This window comes from Colobus angolensis, unplaced genomic scaffold, assembly GCF_000951035.1.
Source record: "Colobus angolensis palliatus isolate OR3802 unplaced genomic scaffold, Cang.pa_1.0 Scaffold341, whole genome shotgun sequence".
NCBI lineage: Eukaryota > Metazoa > Chordata > Mammalia > Primates > Cercopithecidae > Colobus > Colobus angolensis.
Genome location: NW_012116722.1, coordinates 1,362,264 through 1,375,188, shown reverse-complemented (window position 1 = coordinate 1,375,188; position 12,925 = coordinate 1,362,264). Strand labels below are relative to the sequence as shown.

The following is a 12,925-nucleotide window of genomic DNA, read 5'->3' as shown; positions in this document are numbered from 1 at the left end:
AGAAGAATAGTATAGATACAGAAAATTTCCTGAGAAGACAGGAACTTCAGTTTGAACAATGGTTTTAGTCACTTTTCCAAATATACTTTAGTTTCACACGGTAGACAAACAGAAAGTGTGATAGATTGATTTCTTTCCCTTATCTTCCATAAGAAGGTCCTAAAGTCCTCAACAATGGATCAGAACAGCTGTGTGTTGGTTATCATCCGATATCAGTTGTAAGTCTTTGACATGTCAGAGTTTTGGAGTATCTGACTTAATGTGGCACTTACCTTTTTTAGCACTTTGTTTTTGAGAAATTAGACTTATGTTTTAAAATTTTCCCTAGAAATTAAGAGTTCTTAGAAAACCTGACAAACTGGGCTGGGCACGGTGGCCAATGCTTGCAATCCCAGCACTTTGGGACGCCAAGGTGGGTGGATCACCTGAGGTCGGGTGTTCGAGACCAGCCTGACCAACATGGCGAAACCCTGTCTCTACTAAAAATACAAAAAACTAGCCAGCATGGTAGCACGTGCCTGTATTTGCAGCTACTCAAGAGGCTGAGGTAGAAGAATCGCTTGAACCCAGGAGGCGGAGGTTGCAATAAGCAACAAGAGTGAAATTCTGTCTCAAAAATAATAACAACAATAATAGGCCAGGCAGGGTGGTTCACGCCTGTAATTCCAGCACTTTGGTAGCCTGAGGCAGGTAGATCAGTTGAGGTCAGGAGTTTGAGACCAGCCTGGCCAACATGGTGAAACCCCGTCTCTACTAAAAATACAAAGATTAGTTGGGCATGATGATGCAGACCTGTAATCCCAGCTACTCTGGAGGCTGAGGCAGGAGAATCACTTGAACCCCGGAGGCGGAGGTTGCAATGAGCAACAAGAGTGAAACTCTTGTCTCAAAAAAAATAATAATAATAATAATAGGCCAGGCATGGTGGTTCATGCCTAATTCCAGCACTTTGGGAGGCTGAGGCAGGTAGATCACTTGAGGTCAGGAGTTCGAGACCAGCCTGGCCAACATGGTGAAACCCCATCTCTAAAAATACAAAGATTAGTCGGGCATGATGATGCAGGCCTGTAATCCCAGCTACTCTAGGTGAGGCAGGAGAATCGCTTGAACCCAGGAGGCGTAGGTTGCAATGAGCCAAGATCATGCCACTGCACTCCAGCCTGGGCAGCAGAGTGAGAGACTGTCTCAGAAAAATGAAAAAAATAAATAATAAAAATTTTTTAAAAAGAAAGAAAACCTGACAAAATGGTAGCGTCCTGTTGATTTGGCATTATTCCAAAAACTAACGTCATAGATACAGAGCTCAAATGAGAATTAATGTGTGGTCCATTGGAACCCCTTTGGCATGACTGAGAACCTAGACACCTTGACTCTTGTCTCTTAGTGTTTATCTGTCAAAAGCATAACTATATCCATTGTTCGATTTTTTTTAGATTGTCAGTGGCATAATTCATCATACCCAGGCTCCTAAACTGCTTAAACGATTGTTTCTGTTTTCCTATGCGACTGCTGCACAAAACAATACAGGTAAATATCTTCTGGGTTCTAATTTGAGGGTAAGCAGAAGCCTTCTAATTCCCACCTGAAGCCAGTGGGGGAAAACCCATCTATGGGTTGTTTTGTTTTTTCCTGTCTCCTCTACCAGTTGGTCACCCCTTGCTTGAGTGATTTATTCAGATATCTACATTTTCTTTCCTGTGATTTTCTTTCTTTTTTTTTTTTTTTAAAAGATGGAGTCTTGCTTTGTAGCCTAGGCTGGAATGCAATGGTGTGATTTCAGCCCACTGCAATCTCCATCTCCCGGGTTCAAGCAGTTCTTCTGCCTCAGCCTCCTGGATAACTGGGATTACAGATGCCCACTGCCGTGACTGACTAATTTTTATATTTTTAGTAGAGATGGGGTGTCTCCATGTTGGCCGGGCTAGTTCCAAACTCCTGACCTCAAGTGATCCATCCACCTTGGCCTCCCAAAGTACTGGGATTACAGGTGTGAACCACTGGGCCAGACCTTCTGTGATCTTTGTTTACCTTCTTTTAGGTTTGTCTGCTTGCTTTTTGCAAGGGATTGTTTGATTGGTTGCATCTTATGAAAGATTAGATCAAGGTCTGGGTACAGTGGCTCACGCCTGTAATCCCAGCCCTTTGGGAAACTGAGATGGGTGGATAATGAGGTCAGGAGATGAAGACCATCCTGGCCAAAATGATGAAACCCAAATCAACTGGGCATGGTGGCGTGCACTTGTAATCCCAGCTACTTGAGAGACTGAGGCAGGAGAATCGCTTGAACCTGGGAGATGGAGGTTGCAGTGTGCCAAGATTGTACCACTCCACTCCAGACTGGCAATAGAACGAGACTCCATCTCAAAAAAAAACAAGAAAAATAAGATCAATATATTATAACTAGGAATATGAGACTATAGGGAAACAGAATTGAGAAACGTTTAAAATAACCATGTTTGTCACTGGGTTCTTTTTTCTATTTAAATATACTTGATTTTATTTCATGAGACTATAGAGAATTTCTTGCATTCTAGGAAGTTTTTAAACAACCAGAGCATACTTTATAGCAAATATTTTAGGGGAAATGGGACAGTTATACATAAGAAAAGCACATCCAGCAACTAATTTAGTAAGACAAAACTTAAAGTTCCCAGTGTTTTTCATTCAGTTTGGTGAAAAAGAGAGCAATCTTTTAAGAACAAAACTCTGGTCATCTGAATTAGCCATTAACAATGCCTGGCATTGGATGTGTTTTCACAGATGTCTGTTTTCTTCTTGTTCTTTTGCCTCAGTCTGTTCACTTGTTCTGTCCATTATTCTTTTTTTTTTTTTTTTTTTCTGAGATGGAGTCTCCCACTGTTGCCCAGGCTGGAGTACAGTGGCATGATCTTGGCTCACTGCAACCTCTGCCTTATGGGTTCAAGCAGTTCTCCCATATCAGCCTCCCAAGGAGCTGGGATTACAAGCGCACACCACCACGCCTGGCTAATTTTTGTATTTTTAGTAGAGATGGGGTTTCACCTTGTTGGCCAGGATGGTCTTGAACTCCTTACCTCAGGTGATCCACCCGCCTCGGCCTCCCAAAGTGATGGGATTACAGGTTCAAGGACCCGTTCGTTACTCTTTTTTTTTTTCTTCAAGACAGGGTCTTGCTCTGTCGCCCAGGCTGGAGTGCGCTGGCATGATCTTGGATCACTACAACCTCTGCCTCCCAGGTTCAAGCAATTCTCCTGCCTCAGCCTCCTGAGTAGCTGGGATTACAGGTGTGTGACACCACACCCAGCTAATTTTTTTGTATTTTTAGTAGAGATGGGGTTTCATCATGTTGGCCAGGCTGGTCTCGAACTCCTTTGTAATCCTCCCGCCTTGGCCCCTCAAAGTGCTGGGATTACTGGTGTGAGCCACCTCGCCCGGCTCCTTCCATTACTCTTAACATGAAGTTGATGTTGAGTGATCCTGAGTCCTATGTACTTTTTGTCAGCGAAGTGGCAGTGTGTTTTTTGTTGTTGGGTTTTTTTTTTTTTTTTTTTTTGAGACAAGTCTCACACTGTCACCCAGGCTGGAGTGCAGTGACGGGATCTCATCTCACTGCAACCTCCACCTCGCAGGTTCAAGTGATTCTCCTGCCTCAGCCTCCCGAGTAGCTAGGATTATAGGCACATGCCACTATGCCTGGCTAATTTTTGTATTTTTGGTAGAGACAGGGTTTCACTATGTTGGCAAGGCTGGTTTCGAACTCCTGACCTCAAGTGATCTGCCTGCCTTGGCCTCCCAAAGTGCTGGGATTACAGGCATGAGCCACTGTGCCCAGCCTAGCAGTTTCTTTTAAAAGCACACAAGGCTTTGTCATAAGGCTTTCTGGAAGGCAGAGTTGCTTTGTCACTATCCGTTCTTTTAGTAAATATGTATTGAGTGCTTGCTGTTAGCCAAGCTCTGTGGGTATATGGAGATAAACAGGACTAAATCCCTGCCCTCAAGAAGTGTAAAGTCAAAAAAAAAAAAAAAAAAAAAAAAAGAAGCATAAAGTCATATAGGAGAGGAAGCTGAGTGATGTGTCCTCTGTGGAGGCACCCACCCTCTGGGGGTAGGTGGACTATCGGGGGAGAAGCCTGGGCCTTAGTAGATAGTGGAGCATCTGGTAGGCTTAAAGGAGTATTTTGGGCAGAGGGATTGGTGTGTACAGAGATGTAGCTATCTCAGAGAGCGTGCTGCATTTTGGGAACTATGGTGATTTCATAGCAAAGGTATAGATAGGTTTTGGTGTCCATTTGACCTGTGTTCAAATCCTGGCCTTGCTGCTTTCTGGCTGTGTGATCCTGTTGATGACACTTAACTCTGTTAAAATAAGAAAACCTCTGCTTTATTTTAAAAATAGCAGCATTAAGTCTTGTGAGAACTATAAATTGTTAATGGATGGCATATAAGGTGCAGTCATTAATTGGGAGTTAATTGAGAATAAAACTGCATATTATTGAGGACAGATTATGCTCAGAGAATTACACTGACATAAAATACACTTCCCAGTAGTTTTAGGTTGAACATAAAATTTGTCCCTTAATTCATTAAGTTTATCTTTGTGAATGACAGATTTTTACTGTAGCTGTGTATACAAGTGCTGATTAACTGGGTGCTGACTTAGAGTTTGTGGCAGTATGACATATACAAAGATGACTTGTTGATTACTATAATTTATATAAACATTTATTGAGTGCACATTTGCAAAATCATATTCTACTTTCAGGAATTCTGATTTTCCTTGTATCCTGATTTTTGTTCTGTACCCAACATAGGACACTTTCTCAGCCTGCCAACGTATGTGGATCAGCATGCCAAAACCCTTACCTTGATCAACCTTGGCAGTTTCATTACCTTCTGGTGGCTTTTTGCGCCAGAGGCCCAGGATATGTATTAATAGCATCTTTCATTCTGATTTAATTCCACTCTTCTTCTACTTCCTTCCAGCCCTCATTTTTTTTTTGAGAAGTAAAGGTTATAACTCATAGATGCTAATTGACCAAATAGCTTTTTTATTGAATAGGGGTTTGTAGAGGTGGGTGCTTTGCAATTTGATGCCTTTAATTATTCCCTGGCTTCATAATTCACACATGTGTTTTGGTTGGAAGGTCCTAAATGCTTAGCTTGTATTGCCTAGAAGACGGCCTACTGTGGTAAATGGGAATGTGGTTACTACTTTATATCCATGGGGAATTTTTTTTTTTTGGTGGGATTTGGAGGGGCAGGATTAGAACTTTACAGAAATTTCTTTTATAGTTTCCTGGGTTTGAATCCCGGTTCCATTACTACCTAGCTTTGTGACAGGCAAGTTACTTGACCTTTCTGCGCCTTATCTGTAAAATAGAGGAAGTGATCATACCTGTCGTATTATCTATTCTATAGGGTTGTGAGGATTGAGTTAATCAAATGTAATATAGGCTGGGCACAGTGGCGCACGCCTGTAATCCCAGCACTTTGGGAGGGCCAGGTGGATGGATCATGAGGTCAGGAGTTCAAGACCAGCCCTACCAAAATAGTGAAACCCCGCCTCTATTAAAAATACAAAAATTAGCCAGGCCTGTTGGTCGGTGCCTGTAATCCCAGCTACTCAGGGGGCTGAGGCAGGAGAATCACTTGAACTTGGGAGGCAGAGGTTGCAGTGAGCCGAGATCACGCCACTGCACTCCAGCCTGGGCGAAAGAGCAAGACTCCGTCTCAAAAAAAAAAAAAATGGTGTTATGTTCAGAACAGTACCTAGTACCTAGTAAGTGCTATATAAGCGCTAACTATTATCATCATCATCATTATTCTTGTTTTTACTATGATCTGGTTTTATTAAAAGGAGCTGGGGTAATTTTTGTAAACCCTTTGTTTTTCCCAGAAGGCTTGGTTTTTTAGATGTGCAAAGACTGAAACTGTTTGTGATAGAAGTTGTGTATATACTCAAGACTATTGTACATGTGTAAATACCCGGCACGCAGTGCTGTGGCTTGGGAGAAGACCAAGGACAATCTGCTAGTCTGCAAGAGCAGTGCTCCAGGGCATTTTGTCCTAGTAGGTAGTGGCAGGGCCGGGTTGGGGATAGAAGTACGTGCCCATAACCATGATTCAGCCCTTGGCTAGCAGGCCGTGATCCTCACCATGGCTATCATCTGTTTATGACCTTCAGGAACCAGTTGTCACACTAGACAAATCCTCTTACAAGCAGTGCATCTTCAGACTGAAGGAGGATTTACATTGAAGAGCCTGAGATACTATTCAAATTAGTTGGCTGTCTTATGCACACATTGGCAGGGCTAAAAATATTTTGTCACTTTAACATTTGTGCCAAGCCTATATTTTAGTGCTTCACATGATCTTCTTGTGTTATATAAATTAACTCATGATCAGATGACTAGAAATGGAACTATAAATTACTTTTCCAAGGAGTGGAACTCAGTTCCTACAATGTAAAAAGACTGAGCTGGCCGGGTGTGATGGCTCACTCCTGTAATCCCAGCACTTGGGGAGGCTGAGGCAGGTGGATCACTTGAGGTCAGGAGTTTGAGACCAACCTGGCCAACATGGTGAAACCCCATCTCTACTAAAAATACAAAAATTAGCCATATGTGGTGGTACGTTCCTGTAGTCCTAGCTGCTCAGGAGGCTGAGGCAGGAGAATCACTTTAACCCAGGAGGAGGAGGTTGCAGTGAGCCAAGATGGCACCACTGGCCACTGCACTCCGGCAGGGGCAATAGAGCAAGACTCCATCTCAAAAAAAAAAAGAAAAAGACAGAGACTCAGTCATAATTTTGGATTAATGACAAAAAATGGAACAAGGTTGGGATTAAGCAATCAATTTATTCTGCTCAGATAAAAATGGGCTTAGTGGAGGAAACCAAAACCTAAGGAGGGACTGTCACATTATGAAAATACCAGTGCTTCATGAAAGGATTTTATTGTCTTTTACATTTTGTTCTCTTAGTCACTGATCCCAAGAACCATACCATAATGTTTGACACACTTAAGGACTGGTGTTGGGAACTGGAACGGACCAAAGGCAACATGAAGTACAAAGCAGTGAGTGTCAACGAAGGCTATAAAGTCTGTGAGAGGTAAGCTTTCCATGCTGGGGACATGCTGTACGATTCACCCATTGAAAGTGTTCAGTGTTTTTTAGTATATTCACAGAGTTGTGCAGCCATTACCACAGTCAGTTTAGAACATTTTCATCATCCCAAAAAGGAACTCCATACCCACTGACTGTCACTCCCCATTTTCCCTGAATGCCTCTCTGTACCTCCCCAACCCTAGACAACCACTAATCTACTTTCTGTCACTATAGACTTGCCTATTGTGAACATTTCATATAAATGGAATCATATCATATGTGATCTTTTATGACTTGCTTCTTTCACTTAGCATGTTTTCGAAGTTTGTTTATTTTGCAGCTTGTATCAGAATTTCATTCTTTTTTATTCCTGATATTCCATACTGTGGATATATTTAATTTATCCGTCTATTAGTTGATGGACAATTGGGTTATTTTCACTTTTTGCCTCTTTGAATAACGTTTTTTGGTTTTTTGTTTTTGTTTTTGTTTAAGACAGGGTCTCGCTCTGACACCCATGCTGCATCATGCTGGAGTGCTGTGGTGCCATTTCAGCTCGCTGGAACCTCTGCCTCAGCTCAAGTGATTCTCCCACCTCAGCCTCCTGAGTAGCTGGGACCATAGGCGTGCACCACCATGCCTGTCTAATTTTTCTATTTATTGTAGAGATGGGGTTTCACCATGTTCCCCAGGCTGGTTTTGAACTCCTGGGCTCAAGCAATCCTCTTACCTCGGCCTCCCAAACTTCTAGACTTACAGGCATGAGCCATCGTGCCTGACCATGAATGATATTAATATGAACATTCAATTACAAATTTTTGTGTAGATGTAAGTTTTTATTTTTCTTGGGTGTATTTCCTAGAAGTGGACTGCCAGATCCTGTGGAAATTTGTGTTTACCCTTTTGAGGAACTTACAGACTTTTTCACAGAGACGGTGCCATATTACATTCCTACCAACAGTGTATGAGAGTTTATTTCTCCACATCAGTACTAGCTTTTTATTACGTACTTATTTATTTATTCATTTTAAGACAGGGTCTCTCTCTGTCCCCCAGGCTGGAGTACAGTGGCGTGATCACAGCTCACTGCAGCCTCTACCTCCTGGTATCAAATGATCCTTGCACTTCAGCCCCCCTGAGTATCTGGGACTACAGGTGTGCACTACCAAACCCGGGCTAATTTTTGTATTTTTTGCAGAGACTGGGATCTCAATATGTTGTCCAGGCTGGTCTCAAACTCCTGGACTCAAACCATCCTCCCACCTCAGGCTCCCAAAGTGCTGGGATTACAGGCATGAGCTACTATGCCCAGCCATTCTAGGTTTTTAAAGAAAATCTTAAAGTGTCTCTTAAATACTCAAAAATGAATTTGTATATTTGTATCTTTTTATTGTTGTTGCCATTATTGTATCTCTAAGTGTAAAACTTAAAAAAAGCATGTCTGAATTTGTATTGTATATTTTCTTCCCTGTTTTTTTTTTTGAGATGGAGTCTCGTTCTGTCACCCAGGCTGGAATGCAGTGGTGCAATCTCAGCTCCCTGCAAGCTCTGCCACCCGGGTTCACGCTGTTCTCCTGCCTCAGCCTCCTGAGTAGGTGGGACTACAGGCACCCACCACCACACCCGGCTACTTTTTTGTATTTTTGGTAGAGACGGGGTTTCACCGTGGTCTCGATCTCCTGATCTTGTGATCCACCCACCTCGGCCTCCCAAAGTGTCGAGATGACAGGCGTGAGCCACCGTGCCCTGCCTTTTTGTTTGTTTGTTTGTTTGTTTTTCGGAGATGGAGTCTTGCTCTGTCGCCCAGGTTGGGGTGCAGTGGCGCAATCTCAGCCCACTGCAAGCTCTGTCTCCCGGGTTCACGCCATTCTCCTGCCTCAGCCTTCTGAGTAGCTGGGACTACAGGTGCCTGCCACTCAGGCATTAGCCTGGCTAATTTTTTGTATTTTTGGTAGAGACAGGTTTTCACCCTATTAGCCAGGATGGTCTCGATCTCCTGACCTCGTGATCTACCCTCCTCGGTCTCCCAAAGTGTCAGGATTACAGATGTGAGCCATTGCACCCGGCCTTTTTTTCCCCCTTTTATTGAGCACTTCTTTTATTCATTCAACAAAAATTTTTGAGTGCCTACCATGTGCTTGGCAGTGTCCTAGCTATTAGAGATGGCAGCAATCAACAGGGCACCTGAAAACCTCTGCGCTCCTGGAGCTATCATTCTGGAGGGAGAAAGATGATGGTAGAATAAAGAAGTAATTATAACATGTTAAAAGATAAGTGCTGTGGAGAAAAACAGATCCAGCACTTGGTTAGGGAGTGCTGGAGGTGATGATGGGAGGGTCAGTCGGGAAGGTTTTGCATGGTGGGAGTAAGGTTTTGTGTGGTAGCTTGTGAGCATAGGATAGTGAAAGAAGTGAAAGGTTGAGTCAGAGGACACCTGAGGGAGGAGCATTCCAAGTGAAGGGAGGAATAAGGGCAAAGGCCTGTTTGAGGAATAGCAAGGCGCCCAGGGGTGGAAGAGGAGCAAGCAAAGGAGAGGAGTAGATGATGGGTCCAGAGACTTTGTTGTGAGGACAGTGAGAGGGAGGCTGAGCAGAGGCAGATATGATCTGACCTACTTTTTTTTTTTTTTTTTTTTTTAAGACTAGAGTCTCGTTCTGTCACCCAGGCTGAAGTGCAGTGGCACGATCTCGGCTCACCACAACCTCTGCCTCCTGGGTTCAAGTGATTCTCCTGCCTCAGCCTCTTGAGTAGCTGGGATTACAGGCACCTGCCACCATGCCCTGTTAATTTTTGTATTTTTAGTAGAGACAGGGTTTCACCATGCTGGCCAGGCTGGTCTTGAACTCCTGACCTCAACTGATCTGCCTGCCTCGGCCTCCCAAAGTGCTGGGATTATACGTGTGAGCCACCGCACCTGGCTGACCTACATTTTTAAAGCATGACTGTATAATCTGTTTTCAGAAGCTTGAATATTATCATTTTGGAACATACTCCCTAACACCCTATTAACAGATTCATACAACTTTGTATTTTTGTGGAGCTCTTTGTATCATGGTTCTGATAGGCCTCTTCAGTAATCAGCTTTGATTTTGATCATTCTCAATATTTACAAGGTTGCTGCCACTGGACCCCTCGCTGCCGCCCTGCAGTCCCTTCACAGTGTGAGCTGTGGTGACAGTGGGGAAGGGCCTGCCAGGGTCCTGACCCCCACCAAGGACCTCATTATCAGCCACACTCTGTTCTTTTCTCTTTCCAGGTTTTAAAGCTTGAAAGGATAAAACTGGCTCTTGCTCAGAAAGAAGTTAGAAACCCCTGCTCCTAGGAGATAATAGTTTGTAATTAGATGTTGATACTAACATAAGTTCCCAGAATTGTTTTTTAAAAAAATCCTGCCACATACTAATTAGTTGGCATTTGCATAGGTGTTAGCATGTTAGAAATATACAGGAAAAGCTCCTGGACCACTGTAGTCTCTGCTCCATGGTGTCCCCCATCCACTGGTGCCCCAGCATCCATTCTCCATGTCGCATGCCAAGCAGTCTACTCCACACGCCTCTCATGGCACTTGTCCCCAGCTTCAGTGGCTTCCTGCTGTTCTTGGTATAGAACAGAGCCCTCAACAAGCACTCTAAAGGCCCCTCATGGTTTGACTGCAGCTTTGTGTCCCACCCCTCTGGCCATACTGACCTCCCTGCCACAGGTCTTGCCCGCAGGCTCCTGTCTAGAAGTCCTTTTTGCTTCTAGCTGCACAAGTATAATTAACTCCACTTCAGTTGGATCTTACCCCAGCTACCGCTTTTTTTTTTTTTAAGACTGAGTCTCACTCTGTCACTCAGGCTGGAGTACAGTGGTATGATCTCAGCTCACTGCAACCTCCGCCTCCCAGGTTCAAGCGATTCTCCTGCCTCAGCCTCCCGAGTATCTGGGATTATAGGCATGTGCCACCATGCCCAGCTAATTTTTGTATTTTTAGTAGAGATGGGGTTTCACCATGTTGGCCAGGCTGGTCTTGAACTCCTGACCTCAAGTGATCTGCCCGCCTCAGCCTCCCAAAGTGCTGGGATTACAGGCTTGAGCCACTGTGCCCAGCCCCAGGTACCACTTTCTTTGCGAGCTTTCCCAAGACTAAGTCAGATGTCCTTCTGAGTTTTCATTGCTCCGTCTGCCCCTCTTCACAGCACTCCCTGCAATGGCAAGTTTGTTGTTATTTTGTATCATTTGGTTAATGTGAGTTTCTGCAGCCTACAGCTCTGTGAAGTTAAAGGATGCTGTTTTTGTGCATTGTTATATCCTCAGTACCCAGCACGGTGGTTGGCTTCTAAGAGGAGCTCAATAAATAGGAGAAAGAAGGGAAAGCCATCTTTGTGTTTAAAGGGGGACCTGCAGTCAGTTTGGGTAAGAACAAGGAACTATCTACTTCACTTTCCCACAAGGTCAGAGCTGGCTAGTTTGGTGCCACAGGTGTCTTCTCTTTCTCGTTCTTCTCCTAACCTTTCTCTCATCCCACTTCCCTGTAAACGCATAGGATGGTATGTGGCCTTGTGGAGTGTGTACCACACAGAGGGACCTAGGAAGTGTTGCAGGCACAGGAAGACATTGCTGTTCTGGGAGGTTGTGCCTGAGTAGATACACAATTTTCCATGAGTAAAGTCATCTTGTATTTGCAGGGACTGTTTACTTTGTGTTCTAAACTCATCTTAGTGACTGAAATGACTGCTTTCCAAGGAGGGAGGATTAATTGCTTTATCCAATGGGAATCTCACAGTGGGGACTCCGTGGAATCCACCTGGAATTAAGTAGTCAGGAGAAGACACCTTCCACACCCCTCACTGACTACAGGATTCTTCGTTTCTGTACAGCCTTCTCTGCTGGGTGATGGATGGGATATTTGCCAATACATTTCGGTTTTTTTTTTTTTTTTTTTTTTTTTGGTGAAAGACTATCTGTAAGAAAACCAACCAGTGAACTAGTAGTTTAAAATATTCAACCTCACTAGTTGGGGAAGACGTGGAAATTTTTTTAAAGCCATGGGGCCCCAGTCCAGCTTTGTAGCATGAGCCACTGAGGAAGGAGCTCAGGATCTGGTTTGAACAACTGCACAGGTGACTGTCCTGAAAAGGTTGAGAAACAGTGGCCTGTTTGTAAGTTACCATCTAGAGCACTGCGTCTCCATTTAATGTGTATCTAATCACTGGAGGCTCCTGTCTAATATTCAGAATCTGACTCAGTAGGTTGAGGGAGGCTGGAGCGTCTGCAGTCCTCATCGGCTTCTAGGTCATGCTACTGAAACTATGAGTAGCAGGATCTTCTGGAACAACAGTGTTCATCCCAACTGCTTACCTGGAGAGCTTTTAAGCTTCTGATTTAATAGTTCTTGGATGGAGCTTGGGCATTGGTAATCTTTTAATCTTCCCACTTGATTTGAATGAGCAGTCTGCGTTTTAAGAGCAGTTGATCTGTGGAGAGGTTTTTACTTCAGTGACTACACCTGAAAAAGGGATGCCTTAACAGTCACCCATTCAGGCAGACTTATAATAAATATTTCAGGAGTACTTCAAAACTTCAGAAGGCAAACATTCTTCACAGTTTTGATGGTTTGAAGTGTCTTAGTGACCATTAGTTCCCAAACCTGGTTTTCCATCACAATCTTATTGGAACTTTTTTCTTCATTAAATTACTTTTTTTTTTTTTTTTTTTTTGAGACGGAGTCTCGCTCTGTCGCCCAGGCTGGAGTGCAGTGGCCGGATCTCAGCTCCCTGCAAGCTCTGCCACCCGGGTTCACGCTGTTCTCCTGCCTCAGCCTCCTGAGTAGGTGGGACTACAGGCACCCACCACCACAC

The 12,925-nt window shown here is 43.8% G+C and overlaps 1 protein-coding gene across 1 annotated transcript in view; it reads left to right on the top strand.

Moving 5' to 3' along the window:
* The window catches only part of MTMR12 (myotubularin related protein 12), an 81,135-nt gene that overhangs the window by 38,019 nt on the left and 30,191 nt on the right, over positions 1 to 12,925 (top strand). The window contains exons 6-7 of the mRNA XM_011952580.1: positions 1,434 to 1,527; positions 6,960 to 7,089. Coding sequence (XP_011807970.1) covers positions 1,434 to 1,527; positions 6,960 to 7,089 — 224 coding nt within the window. The remainder of the gene's footprint in view (positions 1 to 1,433; positions 1,528 to 6,959; positions 7,090 to 12,925) is intronic.